The 27,418-nt window shown below is 24.2% G+C and overlaps 2 protein-coding genes across 11 annotated transcripts in view; one reads left to right on the top strand and one right to left on the bottom strand.

Moving 5' to 3' along the window:
* Positions 1-9,334, bottom strand: part of LOC117169145 (THO complex subunit 1) — a 33,310-nt gene extending 23,976 nt beyond the window's left edge. For both annotated transcript variants that reach the window (XM_033355345.1, XM_033355344.1), the window contains exons 1-3: positions 9,157-9,334; positions 3,632-4,321; positions 3,306-3,550 (exon numbers count right to left, since the gene is read on the bottom strand). In XM_033355345.1, the coding sequence (XP_033211236.1) occupies positions 3,306-3,550; positions 3,632-4,321; positions 9,157-9,192 (971 nt within the window). In that variant the 5' untranslated portion in view covers positions 9,193-9,334. The remainder of the gene's footprint in view (positions 1-3,305; positions 3,551-3,631; positions 4,322-9,156) is intronic.
* Positions 9,295-26,935, top strand: LOC117169146 (mitochondrial cardiolipin hydrolase). Of its 9 annotated transcripts, XM_033355348.1 has the most exons (5): positions 9,295-9,386; positions 9,619-9,867; positions 11,755-11,945; positions 16,871-16,878; positions 26,228-26,356. In XM_033355348.1, the coding sequence occupies exons 2-5, from the start codon at positions 9,653-9,655 to the stop codon at positions 26,237-26,239; spliced, it is 426 nt and encodes a 141-aa protein (XP_033211239.1). In that variant the 5' UTR covers positions 9,295-9,386; positions 9,619-9,652; the 3' UTR covers positions 26,240-26,356. The 9 variants fall into 9 exon arrangements, with proteins under 9 accessions (XP_033211239.1, XP_033211240.1, XP_033211237.1 ...); XM_033355349.1 differs by lacking the exon at positions 16,871-16,878 and having other exon boundaries at positions 26,228-26,333; XM_033355346.1 differs by lacking the exon at positions 26,228-26,356 and having other exon boundaries at positions 16,871-17,501.
* Positions 26,936-27,418: the final 483 nt, after the last annotated feature.

Raw genomic sequence — 27,418 nt, forward strand, 5'->3', positions numbered from 1 at the left:
TAAAAAATATTAATTTTCAACCCAACAGTTGCATTTTTAACCGAAAAAGATCACTTTTCTACCAAAAAAGACGAATTGACAAACAAAAAAGATTTTTTTGTAACATTTGTTGCGAAGAGGAAAATATTTCCACCATATAATAGAATTTTTTACTAAAATGAAACATTTTTAACGGAAAATAGAATGTTTAATCTTTATCTAAACAAATCATATTATATAAACAGAAAAGAATTTTTACTAAAGATGGATTTTTAACGAAAGAAATGAATTCGTAATTAAAGTAGATGAACTTTAAACAATAAGAATAAATTTCTACCAAAAAAATATAAATTTTTAACTGAGAACGGTCCATTTCCTTGCAAAAAAGAACAACAAATTGTTTAATTTAAAAAATACATTTTCAACAAAATATTAGAATTTTCAAGCTGACAAAATAAATAATTTTTATCCAAAACAGATGCTTTTTGAAACACGAAGAATAATTTTATAATAAAAAAAGAACTTTTAACTAAAAATAGTCGATTTTTAAGCATAAAAATACTTAACACAATAGTTCAATCTTTAACGAAAAAAAATATATAAATTTTCAACTGGAAAAGATAAATTTTGAATAAAAAATTATAAATAAAAAATTTCAGTATAAAAAAATGTTTTTTCAACCAAGAAGAATCGAATTTTCAATGAAGGTATTAAATGATCAGCCAAAAGAATGAGTTTTTTTACCAAAAATAGATGAATTTTCAAATAAGAAGAATAATTTTCTACTCAAAAAGAAGAATTTTCAACTGAAAAAAAATGTCAAAAAATCAACACAATTGTCAAACTTTCAACTTAAAAATGAATATTAAAATTTAAAAAATAAGTGTTTAACCAAAAATGTAATAGTTACATTTTTAGTTTAAAAAAATTAATTTTCAACGGAAATAATGAATTTTCAACTGAAAAATATAATTGTTAACCATATACATACTTGAAAATGAATTAAAAAAGATAAATTTTTAACAAAAAATGGAATTAATACATGTTCAGAAAAAAATTAATAAAAAAGCAAAAAAAAATAATTTTCAAACAAATAATTTTTTACCAAAAAGCCGAAATTTCAACTAAAACAAAATTCTATTTCAACCAAAAAACAATGAATTTTTAATCAATGAAAGTTATTTTCAAATAAATATTTTTCTAAAAAAAGACGAAATTTCAACCAAATTATTTTGAAAAATAATCATCTATAAAATAGGTAAATTTTCAACCATGAATGCTATCGTAAAATTTTCAATAAAAAAATAATTAAAAAATTTCGAATTTAACAAAAAAATTTTAATCAGATAGTTGAATGTGTCAACTAAAAAAGATTTTTCAATCAGGAATGGAATAGTTTAATTTTCAGCTGAAAAAAAAAATTTTTATGTTCAAGGTTTCAGTGGAAAAATTATATTTTAACATAAGAATAACATACAAAAAAGAATTTTTAACCAAAATGTTTATTCTCTTTCTATAAAACTAAGTTTAAATAAGTCTATGAAAAGTCATCATTCTATCGACAAAAAACTATTTCACTACATTATTTTTTAAACATTCATTTATTTTAATCAAGAATTCATTTTTTTCGTTGAAAATGCATCCTTTTTGTAAAACGTTTTTTAATATACCTTGAGATTACGTTTTTAGATAAAGATTGAACGTTTCATCTTCCGATAAAAATTGATCTTTTTAATTGAAAAATTCATCTATATGATTGAAAGTTCGTGGATTTTGTTGACAATTCAATTTTTTATACAAAAATTAAACTAGTCGATTTTTGATTCAATATTTTTGCTTAAACTTAAAATTCATTTCTAAAGTTGAAAATTGAGCAATTTTGTTGGAAGGTTTTTTTTTCTCGAAAAATTATATTCTTATTTAAAAATTTATTTTCTTAAGTAGAAAATTATTCTTCTTGGTTGAAAAATCACCTATTTTATAGATAATTTAAAAAAAATTAATTTAGTTGAAATTTCGTCTTTTTTTAGAAAAATATTTATTTGAAAATTACTTTCCTTGATTAAAAATTCATTGTTTTTTTGTTGAAATCGAATTTTGTTGTAGTTGAATTTCCGGCTTTTTGGTGAAAAATTATTTGTTTGAAAATTATTTTTTTTGCTTTTTTATTCATTTTTTTACTGAACATGTATTAATTCCATTTTTTGTTAAAAATTAATCTTTTATAATTCAAATTCAAGTAGACATATGGTTAAAAACCCATATCATTGGTAGAATATCGTGAATTCGATTGCTTTATTTTTGTTCAAAATTAAATTCTCGAATTTAAAATTTAACTGTTTGATTTTTTGTTAAAAATTATATTTTTCAATTGAAAATTCATTATTTCCATCGAAAATTAAAATTTTATAACGAAAAATATAACTATTACATTTTTGATTATATACTTATTTTTTTAGTTTTAATATTCATTTTGAAGTTGAAAATTTTACAATTTTTTTGATTTTTTTACAATTTTTTTTCAGTTGAAAATTCTTCTTTTTTAGTACAAAATTATTCTTATTGTTTACAAATTCGTATATTTTGGTAAAAAAAATTCATTCTTTTGGTTTATCATTCAACACCTTTATTGAAAATTCGATTCTTTTTGGTTGAAAAAACATTTTTTTAATACTGAAATTTTAAATGTATCATTTTTTATTTAAAATTTAGCTTTTCTAGTTGAAAATTTATATATTTTTTCGTCAAAGATTGAACTATTGTTTTAAATTTTTTTAGACTGTTTTCAGTTAAAAGTTCTTTTTTTATTATCAAATTAATCTTCGTGTTTCAAAAAGCATCTGTTTTGGTTAAACATCATTTCTTTTTTTCCTTTTGAAAATTATAATACTTTGTTGAAAATGTAGTTTTTTAATTTAAAAATTTGTGGTATTTTTTTTGCAAGGAAATTGACCTTTCTCAGTTAAAAATTTATCTTTTTTTGATAGAAATTTAATCTTCTCGTTTTAAGTTCATCTACTTTAATTACGAATTCATTTCTTTCGTTAAAAATCCATCTTTTTAGTAAAAATTATTTTCTGCCGATATAATATGATTTGTTTAGATAAAGATTAAGCATTTCATTTTCCGGTGTGATTAAAAAGCTGAAAAAAAGGTTATATGCATAAGACTACGATAAATAAATAAGAATTTTCCATAGCTAATTTTCAACTTTCAACTTAATAGCCTTAATATTTGAAACTTTTAAGCTTTAAAATGTTTCCAAAGAATCTTTTACAATCCTACATATCTCCACATAAATAACATAAATCCCGGAATCAACTTACGCTTTGAATTTGACCGTACTATTTAAATACTGGAACAAAATGAGAAACTGAAGCAGCACATATCTCCGAAAATTTGAGTCAGAAAGCTGAAGTTCTAGCAATTTTTGATTCGTAAGATACTTCGCAAAATAATGCGTCTCCTTATGCGTAACCTCCATCGAGGAATCACTTTTCACAGCCGCAGGACAACTTCTCTGTTCTTCCAATTTAAAAGATGCAAAGGCGGACAATACATTCGAAGCATGCTGAAAAACTCATCGAAATTAAAAATTCGTTCGTCACTTTTCATTGATAAATGCGAAATTAAAAATAAAGTAGTTCCTCACCGCTGAAAAGACCTTCCAGTGCATTTTGTTGTAACACTGATTCGGATTCCGGAAAAAATCTTGCAATGCCCAAAATTTCCTGTAAAGATTATAATCAATCGGTATTTTGTTCTCCGATTTGTCGCCATCTTCGTCCATTTGTTCCAAGACATCCTCGGATTTCTCGGTTCCAAATTCTGTATGATTTTCTAAATTAAACTCGCTGACGATATTCAATCCAGATCTCTCCGAGAATGGAAAGAATTTAGCCAAGAAGAGGAGAATTCGTCCGCAGAAAACAGTTTGCTGAGAGCGAGAAAGCCTTCTTAGAAGATCATTGCACATCCTCAGCAAATTATTTTTACACGCTCCAAAGAACATTTCCTCTTTCCAAACGACAACATTGTTTTCCACAAATGTGAAGAGATTTTCGCAACGATCTAAAGTCATTGTGTCAAATATATCCCCTAGCAACATTACAGGAACACTCGTTGTTGCTAAATCCTTTCGACAAAGTTCGATGCAAAATGAAATGTAGGATTCGAGTGCATCAACATTTCCTGATGAATTATTCGATAAAATGTCGAGCAAAGTGTCCCGTAATGCTTGATCGACTGCCGATTTTCTGTCGGCTTCATTTGAACAATGATCTGTACATTTTTTAATAAATGATGTTGTGTCTAATATTTTAAAAGATTGTTCCAAGTATATCTGAAATATTGCAATCATCGATTTCATTATATTTATATAGATTGCCAATTATTTAATAATTTATAAAATTATTAATTGCCAACTATTATATTATTTATATAGATTGCCAAAGATTCAACTTCAAAAACTTTGTATTTAAAGTTATTGACTTTTTTTATTTGGCAAATTTTTTGGGTCTCTAAATCACTAACTGCATTAGTCAACTGTAGCCCTTTTTTATTGTAAAAACTTCAGAGAATACAAATTTTTTGAGGTACCAATTGATTCCAACAGATCCCTCATGGTTATTTTCTATGCTTTTAAACAAAACTTTTTATTCTTTTGATAACTCAATTACCAAAAAATTCATACCCTGATTTTCTTTATACTTTTTTTATTTCAAATTTTTAAATGTCACAAAAACAAATTTAAAAAATCTTTCCATTGCAAATAAATATTCTTAAGTGATGACATCGGTTTTATAATTTATTTGATAGATTGTTGGTATTAGGTCAAGGAAAATGCATAAATTAATTTAAATTTTTAGGCCCAGAGAAACAAGTTTAATGGTTAACATGAAAAATAATTTTTAAAAAATTCAGATAATTCTCCACAGTTTTCAGTATTACTGAGTTTGAGAATTCCCAGTAATAGATAATTTTTTAAATAAAATTGCCGTTATTATAAAATACCCGACACTATAAAATTACTAAGTCAGAAAAATTTCCGAATTATCAAATTCCCGAATGTAAAAAATTAAGAAATTGTAATAATTGTAATAATTATAATTAATAAATAAAATCAACAATATTTTTATGAAGTAAAAGTATTTGATTTTTTAAACATTTCTTTTTAGATTCGAAAATTTGCTAGTGTCGGATATTTTATAATGTCACGAATTTTCAAATTCCGTAATATCATAAACTGTATGGAATTTTATTTTTCGAGATTTTTCAGTCGACCCTTAATATCTTCTGCTCGTTTTTTAAATTTCTATTTTTTTTATTTCCTATTTGTTAAAAATGTAAATTTAAAATATGCAATTCACAATTTTTTCTTTAAGATGCAAAAATAATGGTTTTATAATTAATTTTAAAGATTTTTGGTACTATGAAAATGAAAATGCTGAAATTAATTTAATTTTTCGGCCTAGAAAAACTGAAGATCAAAACCCGAAAAATAAAATTCCTGGCACTGTGCAATTTCGGATAAAGAAAATATCCAAAATTATAATCTGTTATAATATTTCCGTAAATTTGAAACTTTCGAATTGGGAAATTCTAAAATAATAAAATTCCTTAAAGTTTATAATATTATCGAATTTCCGATAATAAATAATTTCCAAGTTATAACATTCCGGAATTTAAACGATCAATACATTATTTTTAAAAATGATTAATAAAATAATAAATAAAATATTTTCTTCAATTAAAAATATTTTAGTTTATTATTTAACAATTTCTTTTTTTTTCATTTGGAAATTTCTTTGTGTTGGATATTTTATAATGTCGAGAATTTCCAAATTAGTAAAGATTTTTAATTCGATTTTTTTTGCACATTTCGGAAAAATTATTAATTAAACCACTTTTTTATTTCTCATTTTTTATTGCTCTTTACTAGCCAAAACTATAAAAGTACGACTACAAGGTTTATTTTTAAATAATCAAAGATAAATTAGCATGTGTTAATGAAGAGGTTTAACTTTAATATTTATATGTAAGTTATTTACTCGATGGTGAATTATGAAACAACTGATTTTGCTTATTTTCACACATTATAAATGTTTAACAAATAACTTGGTACCGAAAATCTATCCAATTAACTATAAACCCTATATAAGAATTGAAAACGTTATTTTGTAAAAGAAAGATTTTAAACATTTATTTTTGTTACCTAATGAAAAAAATGTAATATTTTAAACTACAAAATAAAAGTACCTTGAAGATCCACAAATTAAACGATTCAAAATATTCAAGAATTAAGAATTAGGAATTAAAATATTCAAAAACTGAATTTCAGAATAATAACAATTTCATGAATATAAATACAGGTCACAAATACAAGTGTTATTTAAAAACAGGTTTGAAAAAAATACCTATTTCGAAATTCCCTAACTTTCCCTGGACAATTTTTCATTTGTCTCGACCATAATTAATTTTTCTTTCAGGTTCAATTTTCAACCAAAGAAATTAATGTTCAACCAAAAAGATAAATTTTCAAGAAAATAACCAATCTAATGAATTTTCAACAAAAATTAGGAATCTTTAACAACAAAAGTCAATTTTTAATCAAGAAGATTAATTTTCTACCAAAAAAGACAAATTTTCAACTAAAAAAGATACATTTTTAACACAAAATCGAACGAATACGAATTATCAAGAAAATAAATAAATTTTCAACTAAAGAAATTAAATGCCAAACAAAAAGGTGAATTTATTCACCAAGAAAATTAATGTTTTATAATAAAAGACACATTTTCAACCAATCAGTTAAATTTTCAACCCAAACACGAAATAATTCAATTTGAAGTTGAAAAAAAAATTAGTTTTCCACCAAAAAAGTTAAATAATTTACAAAATATATAGTTCAATTTTCGACCATAAAGAGGAATTTTTAACCATGAAGATTATTTTTTTTTCAAAAAAGACAGCTTTTTAACAAGAAACACGAATCTTCATCGAGAAAAGATAAATGTCTAAACAAAAATAGAATAGTTATATTTTCAGTTTTAAAAAATTAACTTTTGACCAAAAAATGAATTTACAAAAAAATAGTTAAATTTTTAACCATAAAATGATTAAGTTAATTTTTAGTTAAAAAATTTATTTTCAAAAAATTTCGAACAAAAAAGGTAAATTTTCAACAAAAAGAAAGGGTTTTGAAATAAAATGATAAATCATGAACCAAAAATATGATGTTTTAATAAAGCAGTTCCACTTTCAACTAAGTAGTTGAATTTTCAACGATAAATGTAATAGTTGATGTTTCAACAAAAAAAGATTTTAATTTGAAACCAGAAACAGTTGAATTCAACCAAAGATGAATTTTTAACCAAATAGTTGAAAACACTCGAACAAAAAAATTAATTTTCAACCAAGCAGTTGCATTTTTAGCCAAACAATATGCAATTTCTACGATAAGATGAAAAAAGAAAATTCATAAAAAATGTGAAATATTATTGCCAGAAAGACGAATTTTGAACAATAACGTTAAATTTTCGATTTAAAAATATGAATTTTAAACAAAATAGTTTAATTTTCAACAAAAAAAGATAAATTTTGAGAACAAAATGGAAGCTATATTTGCAGTTAAAAAAATTAATGTTTAACTATAAAAAAAACGAATTTTCAACAAAATAGTTAAGTTCTCAACTCAAAAAATAAACTAAGAAACGAGAAGATACATTTTTCACCAAGAAGATTAATATTTTACAGCAAAAGATAATTTTCAAATAAAGAATATACATTTTTAACTAAAACCAGAGTAGTTAAATTGGCAGTTAAAAAAATCAATTTTCAGCTAAAAAGAAATATTTTTTTTTAATAGTTACATTTTTAACTAAAGAAATAAATTTCCACGTATAATGATAAATCTTCAATAAAATAATAAATTTCGACCAAAAAAAAAATGATTTATCATCAACCTAACAAATTAATTTTTAATAAACTGGTTCCACTTTCAACTAAACAGTTAAATTTTGAACAAAAAATGTAATATTTGATATTTCAATGAATTTTAAATTAAGAAAGTTCAATTATCAATCAACAATGGAATAGGTTAATTTTTAGTTAAAAAGGTTATTTTCGGAAACGAAATCATTATTGAAATTGAGCCATGAATTTTTAACGAAAAATGTGATACTTGATATTTTAATCCAAAAAAGATTTTAATTTTAAATCGAAAATAGTTTAATTCAACCAAAGAAGACGAATTTTCAACCAAATAGTTGAAAATCCTCTATGAAAAAGATTAGTTTTCAACCAAGCATTTGCATTTTTAGCCAAACTATATGAAATATCTACGAACATAGATGAAAAAGGAAAATTTGTCAAATATGGCTCATTTTACATAAAAAAAAAAGAATTTTTTTACAAAATAGTCCAATATTCAAACCGAATATATGAATATTCAACAAAAAAATGACTACTCGACTAAATAGTTAAATTTTAAACAAAATAATAAAACTATATGTTTATTTCTTAAGTTTATAAATGATACAAATATCTTTTTCGAGGTCTACATGTTTTAGTAAATATTGAATAAAATCCGTACAATATGTTAATTGTTTTTAATACTTTTCAGAACTTCCGATTTTTTAGGTGCGCGCAATAAGTCATCAATTTTCGTTTCCGAGCATTAAAAATCAAGAACTGCTATAGCAAATCAGAATATCAGGAATGCAATAAAAAATCAGGACATGTCCTGATAAATCAAGTTTTCCGTGTTTACTTGCAACATAACCAAAACTTTTTCATAAAACTGCTATTATAAAATTTTGAATAAAAATATATAAATTAGCTGCAATAGTTTAAATATTTATTTTAATTGTATTATTCTGCAACGATAACTGTGTAAATAGACTCCAAAAAAGTAATAGATTTACTATTTATATACATTTTTCTACAACTTTTTATGAATCATATTACCACAAATTATTTATGAAACTTTAAAGACATATTAGTTAAAGATGAAGAGAATTGTATAAGATACCAAGATATTTAGTATTAAAGGAAATTTGTACAGTTTACAAAGTTTACGTGGTTTTCGGCGTTTTTTTGTACAAAAACCAAGAAAATTCTAACCTCAAAAAGAGTGAAATACTTTAGAGTCCTTAGTACCAATTATTATATACTTACGCAGAAATATTTTCTTAACTTTTCAAACATTGCCATTATTGTAGTTTAATTTCACAGTTTTGTATGCAAAATTCAGTATTTTTCACAAATTAAAACTCAAATGCCGTGTCACAAAACCCGCACAAAACAAAACTTATCAGTACTTGCATGTTGCATGCGCAAGCGCTCGTCAACAACAGCTGATCTTGTTTGCTGTTGATTTACCGGGTTCAAACCCTCAGAAGGGTCAGGTAATTCTTTAAATTTGGAAAAACTAGCTAGATCGACTATATTTATGTTATAGAAAATATAAATTTGTATTTAGAATTTTTTTTAATCGATTTATATATATATATATATATTTGTTTCATCAAGAGGTACCCTAACCTAACTTTTTTTCGTAAACAAAAAAGTAATAATCGCAATATAATATAAATAATTGAAATAATAGTAAAAATCAGCATTGCTTTGCAATTTAAATAGGTGGATTCTTTCAAGCTTTCAATAAAATCACGAAATGAATAAGAGAACTATCATAATCGTCGTGGCTGGTGTTTTGGCATCAGAAGTTGCGTGGCATTTTTATAAAAAATACAAAAACAAAATTTGGCAACCTGCGAATAGGACGAGAGCTAAAGTCCTGTTTTCTTCAGAGGAATCTGTACTATGCAAACCGCATTTAAAATCAAGAATTCCTTGCGAAAGAAATCACTGCCCAGTTCGAACACTCAAGTAAGAAACTATTACATTTTTTTAAAATAAAAAATCACTGTTATTTTTAAGGACTCTAATAAGATAGTTAAACATATTTTAAAACTTAAATATCAAGTGCATGAAAAATTTACATTTTATGACGCCAAAAAATTACGAATTACGTTTATTACGTTTTGATTTCGAAATTCAAATCGTGCCAAAAATCAGATTTTAAAGAAAAGTTTAAAAGAATTTTAAAAGAAAAAGGTTTAAACAGACAAAAAATTATTATCTTAAAAAAAAAATAATTGAATCCATGAGAATGTATCTGTTTTTGTAGTAATTTTTTTTTTTGTTTTTTGATAAAAATACAATTCTTTAGCTGATAATTCTTCTTGCTTGATTAAGAATTAAAGTTTTTTGTTCAAAATTCGTCCTTTTTTAGACGAATTAAACTGTTTTTACAAAAAATTATTATATACCTTGGTTAAAATATCTACCATTACATTATTCATTGAAAATTCTTTATTTTTTTATTGATAATTTAATTAATTGGTTGAAGGTTGAACCAGTTTGTTAAAAATTATTTTTTTTTGTGAAAGATTCATAATTTTACATAAAAATTTATCTCTGTGTTTGAAAATTCGTCTTTTTTAGAAGACAATTATTACACGAAATTGAAAATTGGATGGACTTTTTTTTTCTTGACTGAAAAATCCTTATTTATTAAAAATTTGTCTTTTTGGTTTGAAAATTTCATTATTGTCTTCAAAAATTCGTTTTTATTAGTTAAAAACAATATTTTTTAACTAGAAATGTAACTATTCCATGTCTGGTTTGAAATTTTTCTCGTTTATTTGAAAATGAATCTGTTTCTTTAAAAATTAATTTGTTTAGGTTGAGGATTCAACTATTTTTATTAAAAATTTATCGTTTTTGTAGAATTTATTCTTCCGATTGAAGATCCATTATTTTAACTGAAAATTGATCTCATTATTTGAAAATTTAACTATTTTGTGGGTAATTCGGTTTTTTGGTTCAAAATTAAGTTTTTTTACTAGAAATGAAACTATTTCATTTTTGGTTAAAAAATTGATGTTTTTATTTGAAAATTACACCTTTTGGTTGAATATTGATTTTTCCTGCCGTAGAAATTAATTTTTTTAACTGAGAATTTAACTATTTCATTTTCGTTCAAAAATTGATATTTTTAGTTAAAAATTCGTCTTTTGGTTTTAAAATTCATTTTTGTATTAAAAATTTAATTTTGATTGTTTAAAATGCAAATTCTTGTTTAAAAAATTATTCTTTTGTTGGTTGAGGATGCGACTATTTTTTTTAATTTAGTCTTTTTGATAATATTCGAGTATTCTTGATATAAAAATCGAGTTTTTAAATTGAAAATTCATCTTTTTTGGTTGAAAAATACATATCTTTGGTTTAAAATTTGACTAGCTCAACTACTCAATTTTATACGTTAAAATTGATCAATTATTTAATTTTGAACAAATTCAAAACCATCTGCTAAAATCAATTATTGTCTAACTTTGAGTACTGGAAGTACATTTTATTTTTTTAATAAACATTAATTAATTTATATTCACAGTTGGTCAACTAAAAACTTTTTTTTATCAAAAATGTTTAATTATAACAAATAAACTCAACAATAAAAAAAGATTTGAAATCAAACTTATTTTAAATGGAATTAAATCATGTGATAAAAAGTTTGTGATATTTCAAATGATTGGGTAGATTTTTCTTTTAGAAATTTGTCAAATTTCCGGTGAAAAAATAAATTCACGGTCATTTTGCGGTTTTTCTTGATCCTCGCTATTTTTCAGAGACTGTTTTACTGTTTTTTTTTACTGTTGTAAAATTAAGGATATAATTAAATAAATGAAGAAAGATTAACAAATTTTTTTACAGTGAACTACAACGAGTAATGACATCTGCAACTCAATCTTTGGACGTGTGTGTATACTTTTTGACACATCCGATACTAATTGATGCAATTGTCGAAGTTTTCAATAAAAATGTACCTGTGAGAATAATTACTGATGGGGACATGTCCGACAATTCTTCATCGACAGGGCATATTCTTAAGTTGCGCAGACACGGTAATTATTGATATATAATTGATATAAATATATAATTAATATTATTATAATCAATTAATAAATACATAATTGAAGCCGTTTGACAAAAAGGGACCTAACCACTCAAATTTATATTTGGGGCCGTTAACAAAATATGTAACGTTTTTTTGACATTTTTGAAACACTTCGTATCTTTTTCCACAAAATTAATTAAATAAGAGACATCTCTTCTTAAAAATCACATTATTTTTTTGTTTTTTAACGTTACTCATAATTTTTTGTTTGATAAATAGATTACCGGCCAGAAATATGAGACCACCTTCATTCAATTATTTTTGCTTCTAGTGCCTACAAAATAAAATAAAAAATTATAAAATTAATAAAGTAAGGAATTATGTAAAAAAAAAATTTTCAAATGAAATTTTTTAAATATTGTAAAATTATGAATAACAATCGGAATAATGCACATTTTTTTCATGTTTTAGAGGTATTTCAAAGATAAATTCATTTGAAATATCCGTGACGTATGAATAATCTTTTATTTATTTTTCCATAAATTCTGTTAAAGTCTGAAACTAAAAAAAAATAAAATCTCAGACATTCCAGTAAAAGAAATATAAATAATAATTATGATGTATTGGGAATGGTGGACTACCAGTTCGCCACCGGCTGTCGAAAACTGGAACTAGAAAGAGTAGGTACCATTTTAAATATGTAGATTAATTTTTACATGGAGGTGTTTTTACGATATTGTTGTGAAGTATAAAGCAATGATTGAATACGATTAATAGACGATTTAGGGTGGCCGTTTTAATGCAAGAAAAAAATTCCTGGCCATTTCTCGGGTTTTTCCCGGTTCGCAAAAATTGTTCATGGTCAATGAAATTTAAAAAATTAAACTCTAAAGCTTATAATTTTTCCATTTGAATGAATTAATACTGAGCTGCAAATGAAAGCACTCAAAGTGGAACTCTTGAATTTCTAACTTTTAAAGCTGAAGTTTAAAAGTTTTTTGATTCAATAATTTTGTATTCAAATCTGATTCAAATGCTCAATTATGTACACGAGAAAAATGGAAGCTACTAACACTTTCAAACTGAGCAATTTTTAATTAAATGCACTTAAACTGCAAAATAAATGTTTAAACTTTTATAAATTGTATAGTTCAAAGATTCAGATTCAATTCTAAAAATATAAATCCACGTTATCATTTCCAATACTCGAAAGTCTAAATTGAAGAATCAATCAATGTATTCAAAAATGTCAAAATTATATCATTTAAAGCAATTTTAAGCCAGAAAAATTAAAAATTGGATAATTGCATTTTTTTATAAACTGAACAATTCTTCAATTAAAAGTTAAATTATTTATATTTCAAATGGTTAAAAAGTCCTTGAAATGCTTCCAAATTTTATTTGAAAATCTTGAAACATCTGCATGTTGTTTACATTTTTTTTCAAAATTTTCATTATTTTTGAAATTATTTTAGAACTTTTGAACATCCCTTAAAATTAATCCATTTTCTCTAATTTCTTTTTTAATTCTGTCAAATTACATAAATTACCTTAAAATCTTTCATATTCATTTTTGATAATTTCGTAAATCTTTCTAAATCTTTTTAAATAATCACTCAAAATTATCTTTTCAAAATAAAAGTCATTTTCAATTTTCATAGGAAATGTTTTTTGATGTTCTGAAGCCATTCAAAATTCTTAAAATGCTTTTAAATTTTTTGTTCGAAATCTGCCAAAATCTAGATTTTGTTTTAAATTAGGCCGTGGCCTATTTACATCCAAATTCAACCATTTTTTATTTACAAGATAAATTTTATTAAATAGAACAATTAAAATGTGATGTTCAAAATTTAGTTTTTAATATTTACTATCATTACTGATTTTAAATAAACAGTCAGATGTTTCTAAATATTGATTAATTTTTATTTTCCTCAATTAAAAAATTCCAAATTGAATAGTATAAAAATTTAATATTTTAGACTAAAATAATATGGGAAATTTAATAAAGGTTTTAATTATGAATATATCATTTTGATGTTATTTTAAAATTGAAAATAGTTTCTAAAGTTTCAATAATAATTTTTGACGTTAGAAACTGGAAATTCTAAAATTTCAAACATATTTCTAATCGTCTTGTAAAATTAATTATTATTCACTTTTAAATCTTAAAGAACGTTTCAATTTTAAAAATCACTATTAATTTATATTGACAGTTGATCAACTAAAAATATTTTTCATATAAAATCTTTGATTTCAAACGCTTCTAATTTTTAATGGCTTAAGTCTTCAAAACTGAATTTTGAAATTATTTAAAATAAAATATACACTTAACAATTAAAATCTAAAATTCAAAATTGGTTAAAGTGGAACATTCGGAAAATAGCATTCTCAAATGAATTACATATATAATTGAAAAAGATCTCAATTTAACTAATTATTTAAAAACCGGCGAAAATCATAGTTAGACAGATGTTTGTCTATAAATTTGTAAAATTCCCGGTCAAAAAATAAATTCACTGTCATTCCCCGGTCTCATAAGATTTCCGATTTTTTGGTCGGATGGCCATCCTGCGATTGGAATTTAAATAAGAATTCTATCCTAACTTTTATATCAGTTTTTAAATAGTAAATACTCCATGTATAAATTGATAAAAATTTACTTTGAGTTCATTTTTACTTTAAAATATGTCCATTTAAGTTTATAATCTTTTGACAATCACAATAAATGGAACAATGATTTTTTTTTTGTGTTTGAGAAAAATATTTCTGTACGAAAATATGTTTTTTCACCTTATTAGATGTAAATTCTATCTAAACCCATTTGTTTCCAAAAAAGGCTTATTTTTAGTATGCAATAAATACTTTTAACTCCGCAACCAAAATCGTTAAAACACTTTTATGCGGAAATTAAAATGGATTTTTAAAATCGTACCTATTCGCTCTAGTTCGGATTTTTGTTACCAGGTGGCGTATCGCAGTTTAACCATACCCAATATTTTAAGAATATTTAATTTAAAAGCATTTCCATGTGGAATCATCTGAAGGGTTTCATCTATTGTTAGTAATTTTGATGGAAATTCTAGTATTTGTTTTCTTAGACGCTGAAAGAAAAACTCTAAAATAATTTTTGAAAATTCAAAAATCTTAGCATATATTAAAAATTGAAAATATTGATCCTTTTTTTAACTTTCATAACTTTGGTGATTTTTATGGTATTAGGATGTATTTTTAATGGATTTTTCAAAAAAACAAAACTATTAAACTGATTTTTTGGAAAAAAATCCATAATTGATTTTATTTTTTTTGTATAAATAGACTACAATCTCTTAGGTTTAGAGAAATAACTAAAAACGTTCGCCGAAAATTAAAGGAGATCCCATTTTTATATTTACAGGGCTTTTAGAGCACATTGTAAACTATCTATGCAAAATTTAAAGAAAATCAAAAGTGGAATTTTTTAATTAGGTCTAAAAATTTGTTTTTGAAAAATGAAAAAAAGTATCTGAATTTTTTGTTTAAAAAAAATGTAAACTAAGTCTTATTATAAATAATTTTCAAAAAATCTTAATATTATCAAAATAACTAAAGTTATAATATTTCAACAAAAAAGGGACCAAAAATGTAACTTTTGAATATCTCTTAAGTTTTTTGAATTTTTCAACTATTATTTCAGGAATTTGTTGAGAATGTGCTTATTTTTTTATATTTTTTTATTGGAATATAAAATTAAATCAAATTTTTTTTCAATCGTAAAAGTAGCTTAATATTACTGGATGTTACTATTTCGTTGAAAATTCGTTTTTTATTATTTGGAAATTTTTTTTTACTTAAAATATACCGATTCGATTTTTGGTGCTTTAATTTTTCTTTAATCGTAAAAAAATGAAATAAAAATATTTTTCCATTTGTCAAAATAGCTTATTAGAACTGAATTTAACTATTTCGTTGGAAATTCGTTTTTTGTTGTTGTTGTAAATTAATTTTTTGGACCAAAAATTTACCTATTCTGTTTTCGGTTAGAAATTGATTTTTTGTGGAAAATCTCACTATTTAGTTGAAAATATTATACATTTTTTGCTTAAAATTCGTCCTTTTTGGTAGAAAATTAATCTTCTTCGTAAAAAATTAATATTTTTTTTTGGTTGAATTCAATTTTTTTATTTTAAATTAAAATATTTTTTAGTTTAAATTTCAACTATTATATTTTTCGTAGAGAGCTCTTCTTTTTTGGTGGAAAATTCAACTTTTTGATTGACTGTTAAAACTCTCGTTAAAAATTCATTTTTTGGTTGAAGATCCATCATTTTAATTGAAAGTTCATTTATTTTTTTGTATCAATTTTTCATCTAAAAAATTAATTATTCTATTTCAATATTCCATCATTTTAGTTGAAAAGTCACATGTGGTTGGAAATAAGTTTCTTAAAGCTTAAAGTGAAAATTAATCTTTTTCGGTAGAAAATCATATACATTTTCCGAGCCGATTGTTTAAAAAAATTCAAAATATTTGAATTTCTCTCTACTATAAAAAATTATTCTGTGACATAATTTGAGATACCTGGAAGAAACCTGGAATTGTCAGGAAAATGTTTTCCGGGATTTGAGTGACACTCTGCATATAGAGAAAGTAGAATAATATACAATTTTTAACCTGATTTCGTACTAATGCTTATAAAAAATGGTTGTTTTTATGATATTAAGATCCATTATCAATATAAAAAAATAAGTCATATATTTACTTTTTCTCTTTATTGAAAAGTTTGTTCGGCATTAACTGTATTTTTATTTTTTTATTTTTAATATTTATATATAATTAAATAATATTTATATCATTTATTTAACGTTATAAGTTCCTTTTTGGCAAATTCCTTCAATTAATTTTTAAATTAATGCATTACACCGATTATTTCCCTAATTTTTCATTTTAATCCAGGCATCAAGGTTCGTACGAAAAAATTTGACTACTACATGCACCACAAATTTGCTGTGGTCGACAAACGGATTCTTATAACCGGAAGCACCAATTGGACGAAGAACGGTTTCTTTGGAAACTATGAAAATATAATAATAAGTAACCAATCTGATCTATCCAAAGCTTTCTCTGATGAATTTGAAAGGTTGTGGGAGATTTTCGATAGACCAGAAAATGATTTTCCGCCAAAATTAGAGAATTAATAGTTTAAATATAGACTGAATTTTTTTAAGTTTAAAAAAATGGAGAGTTCAGTTCATAATGCCTTGAGAGTTTTATACCGTTATTCCGATTGTGCCGAGAGCTTTTCCTTTCTTATGTTTTTACAGTTGTACATCTTGAAAGAAAATGTTAAAGTTATATCTTTCAGTGTAATAAGAGTTCATAAAAGGAAAAAGCCAAAAAGATTCAAGCAATATATTTTTTTTAATTGAAACAGAAGAAAAAAAAGATTTTTTTAAACTGATTTTATTTAATAGTGAATTATAGCTGTGAAACATTATAATGTCGTTAATTTATTAAAGCTGGCATGTTAGGTTTCACGTGATAACTTATGTATTTTAATAATTCGGATCTAAAGTTAAGACTGTTTTATATCTTTTTAATCTTTAATAAAAGTTGATAAAATACTTTATTGTTTCTTTTAAATATTTAATTGTCTTATATTTAAATAAATATGTAACATCTAAAGAATGCTTCTATAAAAAAAATAGATGTGGCAGGAAAATTTTGAAAGCATTGTTGACACTTTTTTTCGATTTGGTTAATTTGAAAAACTCGAAAGAAAGAATATGTTGCCAAAAATATGTAGCATTATTAAAGATTTATTATCAAATATCAATATAAATTTTATCGTCAAATACCAATCAAAAGTTGTATTTTTGCAAAAAGTGATACAGTATCATTATTCAATATTTCCATTGCATTATTTAAATTGAAATAATTATTTTTTTGGAAACCAAAATGTACTCGAAAAGATCAATTTTAATTAAAAAAATAATTCATTTGCAAACAGAAAAGAAATTTTCAACAAACTATTTAAATTTTTAACAAAAAATTTATTTTTAAACAAAATAATGAATCTTTAATCAGACAAATAAATTTTTGACCCAATAGTTAAATTTTCAACTAAATTTTCTACTAAAAAAAGATTGATCTTTAACAAAATTTTTAAGCATAGAAATTAAATTTTGACTAAAATAATGAATCTTCAACAACAACAAAAAAGAAGAATTTTTAACACAATTAAAAAGAAACTAATTTGTAATCAAAGAAATTTTTAACCAAAACGATTAATTTTTAAGAAATTGCACGAATTTTCAATCAAATTTTTTATTTTGAAAAGCATTTTCAACCTAATTATTAAGTTTTTTAACAAGAAAATGAATTTCCAACCAAGAGGGTGAACTAGCCACCCAAAAAATTAATATTATACCACGAAAGACAAAGTTTTAACAAAATACAGACATTTTCATCTGCGTAAGATAAATGTCAGTTAATTTTTTCGTTAACTAAATTAATTTTCAACACAAAAATCTTCTACCAGAACATTAATTTTTAACCCAATTGTTTAATATTCAACCAAAAAGAAGGGTTTTCAAAAGAAAAAAGTAATTTAAAAATAAAAAAATTGAATCTTTAACAAAAAAATGAATTTTTGACCCAAAAGCTGAGTTCCCAACCAAAAATATGAATTTTCAACCAAAAACAACAAATTTTTAACAAAATAGTTAGATTTTCAACCAAACTGATGAATTTTCAACTAAGGATATTAAATTTCTACCAAAAAATATTGATTTTCAAAAAATACATGAATTATCACCCAAATTTTAAAGGAGTTTTCAAAACTAATAGTTGAATTTTCAACTGAGGAAGATAAATGTTAAAATAAACATGGATTATTTAGATTTTCAATTCAAAAAATTTATTTAAAAAAATAATTTTCAACTAAGAAGATTAAATTTCTATAAAAAAACCTCAATTTCCGAAAAAAATGGAATAGTTAAATTTTTAGCTTAGAAAATTAATTTTCCAAACAAAAACACTGATTTTGAATTAAGGAAATTAATTTTTAACGAAAAGTATTAATTTTTAAGAAAATGCACGATCTTTCAATCAAATTTTTTATTTTAAAAGGCATTTTTAACCCAAGTATTAAGTTTTTTAACAAGGAGATGAATTTTCAACCAAGAAGGTGAAATAGTAACAAAAAAATTATTATTATACCTCGAAAGACAAAGTTTTAACAAAATACAGACATTTTCACCTGAGCAAGATAAACGTTAGTTAATTTTTTAATAAAAAAATTAATTTGTAACACAAAAAAAGATTAATTTTCGACAAAATAGTTCAAGTTTGAAGCAAAGTAGTTAATTGTTCACTAAGTTAATTAATCTACAACCAAAAAATTAATTTTTAACTTAATTGCTTAATTTTCAATCCAAAAGATGAATTATCTTCCCAAAATATGAATTTACTTCCAAAAAAAGAAAAATTTTCAACCAAATAGATGAATTTTTAAGAAAATAGTTAAATCTCAAACCATACAGATGAATTTACAACGAAGAAGTTTAAATTTCTATCGAAAAATATATATTTTCGATAAAAAATGAAATAGTTAAATGCTCGGTTGAAAAAATAAATTTCAATAAAAAATATTAATTTTCAATCGAAGAAATGAATTTTTAACCAAAAAGAATAATTTCTAGAAAATAAACGAATTTTCAAACAAATTTTTTATTTTGAAAGGCATTGTTTACCTAATTATTACATTTTCTAATAAAGAAATTAATTGCCAAACAAAAACGTAAATTAGTCACAAAGAAGATTAATATTCACCCAGAACAGACAAAGTTTCAACAAAGTACAGAAGGTTTCAACTAAAAAAGATCAATGCTAAACCAAACATGGGATAAATAAATTTTTAATTAAAAAAATGAATTTTCGACAAAATAGTTCAGGTTTGAACCAAAGTTATCAATTTTTAACTGAAATAATGTATTTAAAGAATAAAGAAAATGAATTTTAAACCCAACTGCTCAATTTTCAACCCAAAATAAGAATTTTCTTCCAAAGCAAGAAATTTTAAAAATAAAATAGATGAATTTTCAAGAAAATGATTAAATTTTTAACTAAACAGATGAATTTTCAACCAAAAAGATGCCTATAAAAAATAAACTTTCGTCAAAACGTATAATAGTTAAATTTTCAGTTAAAACAATAGATTTCAATAAGAAAATAATAAATTTTACTCAAAGAAATGAGTTTTCAACCAAAAAGATTCATTATCAACAAAAAAGATTAATATTTAACAAAATAAATTATTTTTAAAGAAAATTGTTCATTTTTAAAAAAATTTTCAACCTAATAGTTAAATTTTACACCAAATAAATAAATTTTCAACCAAAAAGGTAAAATAGTCGCTATGAAGATGAATATTATATAAGGAAAGACAAAGTTTCAACAGCATACAGAAATTTTAAACCAAATAGCTGAATTCTCAACCGAAGAAGATAAACGCTAAGTCAAACATAATATCGTTAAATTTTTAGTTAAAAATATGCATTTTTAACAACAACAACAAAATTGTCAACATAATAGTTAAATTTTAAAGCAATGAAATTAAGTTTTAACTAAAATAATAAATCTTCAACAACAAAAAATGCATTTTAAACCCTATTTTACACCCAAAAGATGAATTTTTTTCCAAAAAAAGAAAAATGTTCAATAAAATGGTTAAATTTTTAATCTAAGTGATGAATTGTCAACCAAGAAGATTAAATGTTTGTCAAAATGGAGTAGTTAAATTTTCAGTTAAAAAATCAATTTCAATCAAAAATTCTAATTTTCAAATAAAAAATAAATATTTATTTAAAACAAGATAATTATTTAACAAAATAAATTAAGTTTCATGTAAATTTTCAATTTTTAAAGGAATTTCGAAGCTGATAGTTAAATTGTACACTAAATAAGTAGATTTTCAATCAAATAGCTAAATTCTCAACTGAAGAAAATAAACGTTAAACCAAACAGAATCGTTTAATTTTCAATTAAAAAATTCATTTTCAACATAAAAAATACGAAAATTTAACTTAAAAGATTGATTTTCTACAAAATACATAAATTTTCAACTACATACTTCATATTTACACCACAGAAATTAATTTTAAACAAAAAAATGAATTAGTCACCAAGAAGATTAATATTCAACCAGAAAAGACAAAGTTTCAACGAAAGGCAGAAAATTTCAACCGAATAGCTGAATTCTTAACTGAAGAAAATAAGCGTTAAATTTGCAGTTAAAAAATTAATTTTTAACCCAATATTTGAATTTTCAACTCAAAACATGAATTTTCTAATAAAAAAGGCAAATTTTCAGGAAAACAGTTTAATTCTTCATCAATCGAAGAAATAAATTTTTAATCAAAAAGATTGATTTTCCATAAAAAAAATTTTGTTCTTTAAAAATGAATAACATGCCTTTTCAACTAAATTTTTAATTTTGAAATTAATGTTCAACCTAATAGTTAAATTTTCCACGAAAGAAATTAATTTTCAACCAAATATGTTAAACCAATCATAAAAGATTAAAATTTTCAGTTACAAAATTAATTTACCATGATAAGCAATTGTGAACAAAATAATTGAATTTTTAACAAAGTATTTCCACTTTCAGCTGAGTGGTTGAATATTGATATATTACAGGTTCAAGGTATAAAGAAAATCTCAAATTTTTAATAGACCATGCAAAAATTAAGCGTTTGTGGCAAGTTTTCATTCTCAAAACTATTATTTAAATATAAATAATTTTTTTATTGTTAATTAAAGTTTAATTTACTTAAGTTTGCTCTTGTAAAATATAAATTGAAATATTGTTGTATGCGTCTATCTTTATTACATAAAATATTACATTATAGATTTTGAATTATTCTTAGTTTCATCATGCACATAAATGTTACATTTTTCTTGCTGTTGAACTTTAAAAATAAAATGTTGATATAAAAATAAAACAATTTAATAGGTCTATATGGCAAATGAGTTCAGAAAAAGTGGTAAATGGAATCTTATTCAAAATTTGAATTAAATTAAAATACAACAGAAACTTGTAAGACCGTACAGCTCGGGGCTCTGTTTTTAATGATTTTAAAGCACAAAATATTATAACTTGATGTCGTTTTCAATAAACAACTGTTTTTATGAACAATGTTAAAATTTAGAGCAATAAAAAATTAATTTTAACGATGTTTTTTGCAATTGAATTTTTTTGACCATCGCTTTTTACCAATTTTTTAAAAATGACTGCATTTCAACGAGTGAATGCTTATTTTTTCCTGGAAAACATTCTCTACGACTCTACTGTTTCCAATTTTTAAAATAATTGAATAATCTTAAAATATAATTATTTGTTTAAAAAAGGTTTTCTCACAAAAAAAATTTTTCTGACGATTTCAGCCATAGAAAAATTTACTTTAAATTTGGAAACAGTCGAGTTGTAGAGAATATTTTCCCGAAAAAAATAAGCCATCATTTATTAAAATGCAATCATTTTTTTTTAATTTGGTAAGAAGCGAAGGTCAGAAAAATTTCAATTGCAAAAAAGATGGTTAAAATAAATGTTTTTTTTTGTTGTTGTAAATCTTAAAATTTTTCATAACAAATATTTTTTATTTGAAATTACATCAGTTATAATATTTTGATTCTTAAAATCATCGAAAAACTATTTTTTTCAGATACCTGATTTTTTGCGCGAGAACTACCTTAATCAAATTTTTATTAAACTTTTTTTTTATTCGGGATTTTCATGAAATTTCTTGAATGAACACAAATTAAATAAGTTCAGGAATTTAAGCAATTTTCAAAAACTATTACATAATGTTTAATTTAATGTACAAGTTTATCAAAATTTAAATAAACCTCGTGTGAACTTTCCAAAAAAGAAAATGTTCGAAGGAGAGAATTCCTATGATTATAAAATTGCCGAAACATAAAAATCTCGAATTAGAAAATTTACAAACAGTTTATAGTATTACCGAATTTCGAAATTCCCGAACAATAAAGTTATCAATCAAAAATTTCTGAATTACAAAATATCCTAAACTGTAAAATTCTCGACACTAAAAAATTCCTGAATTTAGACAAAAAAATTATTTGAATGAGTTTTGTTTCATAATTAAAAACACAATTATTAATTATTTTGATCAAAGAACAAATTTTTATTTAAAGTTCAATATTTTTTTAATTGTTTGTTTGAATCAGAAATAACAATGTTTTTAATGCATTGAACATTTAAAAGATTCTTTGATAAAAATATCCCCCATGTTTTTAAAAATTAATAAATAATATATTTTCAAAGTTTTAATTTTTTAAATTCGGTGATTTTATAATTCGGCAATTTTATTAATAGGGATTTTGAAGATTCACTATTTATTCGCTGGTACACAGCAAAAATAGTTGTAAATTATCTTTATGACATTTTCAATTTCGATACAAATTAAAAAAGTTATATGCTTTTCAATATTTTGAAAATTTTCAAAAAAAATGTTTAATGCGTTAAGAAATATCATTCCAATTATTGAGCTCGAAGCGCACGTTTCGTAATGAGAATATAATCGCCAAAGCCGTAAGTGCTTTCAGAACCTTAATTAAAAACAAATCGAAAAAAATTTTAGTTCCAATTTATGGCTGTAATTCCTCAGAAGTTTAAATCAGAGTTTTCGATTTAAGTTATAATATTTATGATATTTGAAAAAATGTAGTTAAAGTGTAACAAACTTTTAGCGAAATTTCTCAGATTACAAAAAAAATTTTTTCAAATTTTAATAATGCTCTAGATTTTTTACTTTGGTTGGAAATATCTGGTTAACGAACTTAAACTTCATTTTGGGACCCTTAAAAAGTATAAAGGTTTAGTTCGTTAACCAGACAGTTCCAACCAAAATTAAAGAATTGAGAGCATTTTCAATTTTTTTCAATTGGAGAAATGTTTCTAAAAGTTTCTTACAGATGGGTAAAAGACTTTCAAATTATCCTGATGATATTTTCAATTTCGATAAAAATTCAAAAAGTTAGATCATTTTCAAAAATATGCAATTTTAGTTTTTAAGATATCCGTAAAGCGTTATTTTTAGTAGATTTTAACAAGATTTGCAAATTATCGTCAAGAATTTTTTGATTGCACAGAAATTGAAAATGTTCTAGATTAATTAATCAAAGTAGAGATGTCTCAGGACTGAAGTTTGAACGAACGGAATCAAAGCATATGGCTTAACATCTCTATTTAGAAAATATAAAAAAATTTTATTAACTTTATATTGAAAAACATGCCTACCTTTAGCTGAAGCTAAAGTCATTCAATCCAATAAATATTATTCGCCACTATTTCTACTCTCTTCGCTGCCTGCCCTCGTCCGTGATCCATTGCGGACAAGAATGAGGAACTTCGGGACTAATTGCAATTTGTTATGTTGTCCATGACGTAACATATATGATGGTGCAACGGCGAGGAAAGCACAATCCATATTAAATGAGATACTTTTAGAGATTAAGAATGATATACTTTTTTATAAAACTCTGAAACTAATATGTACCGGTTTTCCCTATAAATTTGATAAATTATATATTCTTATGATCAAAATGTGGACAGTGAATACTCATATTCAGCATTTTTCTCTATAATGTGCAAGTGTTTCCTGATAGAAACACCATACTTTCTGTTTGAAAAGCAGAATTTTCGAAAAATTTTTTTTGTTATGAAAATATTTAGTAGGCTTTCAGCACTAAATTCCGTATTGCATAGGGAATTTATTTTAACAAACTTTTGCGAATTTGCGTAACTCATAATTTTGAGATTATGCACTGTCAAGTAAATCATAGTCCAGAAGTATTCGAAACTATTGAGGAAACTGTTAGAAAATATAACTAATCTCGTTGAAACATTCGATTTCTGTTAATTAAGAACAGTAATACATATTGGTGTGACGCGTTTAACGTAGTTGCTAGTGGGCGGGGACGAGCAGCGAGTTTTCAGAAATAGGTATTGCGAGCGAACATTCGAACACAATAATAATTACGTAAAACATCCTTATAGCTCATCTGAGCATTTTCTTTTGTAACGCCACGTTGCTCGCACCGAGAAGGATTCGTCAAGGTATGTTGTGCTTGAGCAGTGTGAATTTAAACAGTTTTTTTTTAATAGTTTACGTTATGTTGTAAATGTGTGATTGCAGCGTGGCGTTATTAATTACATATAATCAACATGCATTATCATATTATTTGATAAAATCCTGGAAATTGATGCGGATATGCGCTTCAATTCGCTGTGGCGTAAATCATGAATGTATCCACGATTCGCTAAATAACGAAGTGGATTGCTTTTACTGTGGCTTGTCGCCACGATTTTTAAAAGGATTGATAGTATAGTTGTTATTGAAAATTTGATACCTTTTTATTCAAATTCTTGTGATCGAGATTTATAATTTCTTACACGAGTATTTCAAGAATCGTTTATGTCGAATTGTGAGTATCAATGACTTTTAATATCTAAATTGTATTTCCTGTTTATTATATTTATTAATAAACTTCTTTAATGTTTTTAAATACATTCGGATAATTTAAACTAGAAGAAATATTGCCCGTGTGGAAAAACTCGATTTGGGCCAAACTGGATCCCAGTCAGGTTACCAAACTACCAATTTGGCGTCCCAATTATTCCCAGATTGGACTCCAGTTGGGCAAGATTAATTATTCCTAATTAACTTTAATTAAAAATATAATTTTTAATTAATATTATATTAATAAGACATTTCATTTTAATGTGCTGAACTTATAAATGTTATTTTAATGAAGAATACACACTTCAGTTTGGTTATAAAGGTGGAAGTTAGTATTTTTGGATGAGATATGGTGTAAGAATGAAGTTTTCATGGTTAAACCAACGTTATATTTTGTTAAACCAAATCGATTTTTTTTTAATCAGCAAAAGTTTTGTTGAGCCAAAAAGAATCATTTTTTTTTGTATTGGAAGCTTAGAACTTTTCATTTTTGCAGAGTCGGAGTACATAATTTAGAAACAATATATATGATTAATTAATTATATTCTTCTAAACTAAGACGCCCAATCGGGGCCAAATTAGCGCCTAAGAACTGTTTGGGCAAAATCAGGCACATTTCGACACGGATAGGGTATATGAATATATAAAAATCCAAATAGAAGAAAATCGAAAATATTCTATGTAAATAGACTGAAGCTTTAAAAAATTCCCAAGAGTACAAAAAGAAAATTCCACCGAAAATTAAGCTAAGACATATCTTATATTTTAGATTGATAACTAAAATGGAATACGCACATCGACTAAGGCTTGATATGACAATTCATCATTTTGTTGATCATGTCGATATGCTCGCATTATGGCCATATTTGTTCATAAACAAAATATATGCGACAACTGATCACAATGTTTCAAATTGGGCAAAAAATCTTACTGATCCAGAAATAATTAAAGATATTATCCTTACTATTAAAACTCGAGGATCTCTGGCTTATCATAATCTGATATTGAGTCTTCAACAAACAAACCAACATTTCTTAGCAGATCTCTTAGGGATCGACACAGTGGGTAATTACCTAAAAATGTACAATTATTTCAAAGATATCAGTATTCTTTTTTCACAAAAATCAAAATAACGACAGTAACAACTGTTAATAAAAAATTCCCTTTTTCCAGATAATGAAAGTCGGAATCTGAGGCCTCGCGCATCTTCTGCTTCTAATGACAAAGACATATCTAACAAGCGCCATCGTGGGATATGATTGTGGTTCCGATAATCCTAATGCCTATTTATTTATTTATTTAGAAAAAAGTAAGCCCAACAACAGTGGATAACTAATTACAGGGCTATAGTATGTACACAATGTAGCATCTTAATTATAATTTGCTTAACATGAGCGCACATAGACAACGTTATAATTTTCATTCTTATACTTATTATTTACTTATAACGAAAGTTTTTGTATAATGTACTAGAGAACTATTTCCAAGTCAAATAAATTAATTATAAAATTTTAACCTATTTTACTGAAAGCAAGGAAACCCGTGTGTCTCAATTAACAGAAGCTGAAGTCATTTATGTAATGACCCCCTGGTTTAAGAAATTCCTATAACTGATTTTGAATATATTATGTTGTTTATGAAGTCACAATGTTCAATTTCAGTTTTAATTTGTTTTGAATTGGCAGAGCCAATTTTTCTTTTTGATATTTTTGTTGATTTGAAGAGAAGAATTTTTTATTTTCAATTTTTTTCAGAATTGCAAGTGGGTAATTTTTTATTTCTAACATTTTTATCGAGTTTTAAGGGAGTAAATTTCGATGTTCAATCCTTTCTGAATTAGAAGAGGGATCTTTTTTTAATGATTTTTAGCGACTTGGAAAGGGGTAAATTTGGTTTTAATTGTTTTCTGAATTGATGGAGACCTCTTTTCTTTTTAAGTTTTTATAGAGTTGGAAGCGAC

This window comes from Belonocnema kinseyi, chromosome 3 (assembly GCF_010883055.1).
Source record: "Belonocnema kinseyi isolate 2016_QV_RU_SX_M_011 chromosome 3, B_treatae_v1, whole genome shotgun sequence".
Lineage (NCBI taxonomy): Eukaryota > Metazoa > Arthropoda > Insecta > Hymenoptera > Cynipidae > Belonocnema > Belonocnema kinseyi.

Bases quoted from the DNA above. Each gene is read 5' to 3' on its own strand.
- LOC117169146 (XM_033355346.1), top strand. From the start codon at position 9,653: ATGAATAAGAGAACTATCATAATCGTCGTGGCTGGTGTTTTGGCATCA. The intron at 9,868-11,754 runs GTAAGAAACTAT...ATTTTTTTACAG, and splicing joins TGCCCAGTTCGAACACTCAA to TGAACTACAACGAGTAATGA. The intron at 11,946-16,870 runs GTAATTATTGAT...ATTTTAATCCAG, and splicing joins TCTTAAGTTGCGCAGACACG to GCATCAAGGTTCGTACGAAA.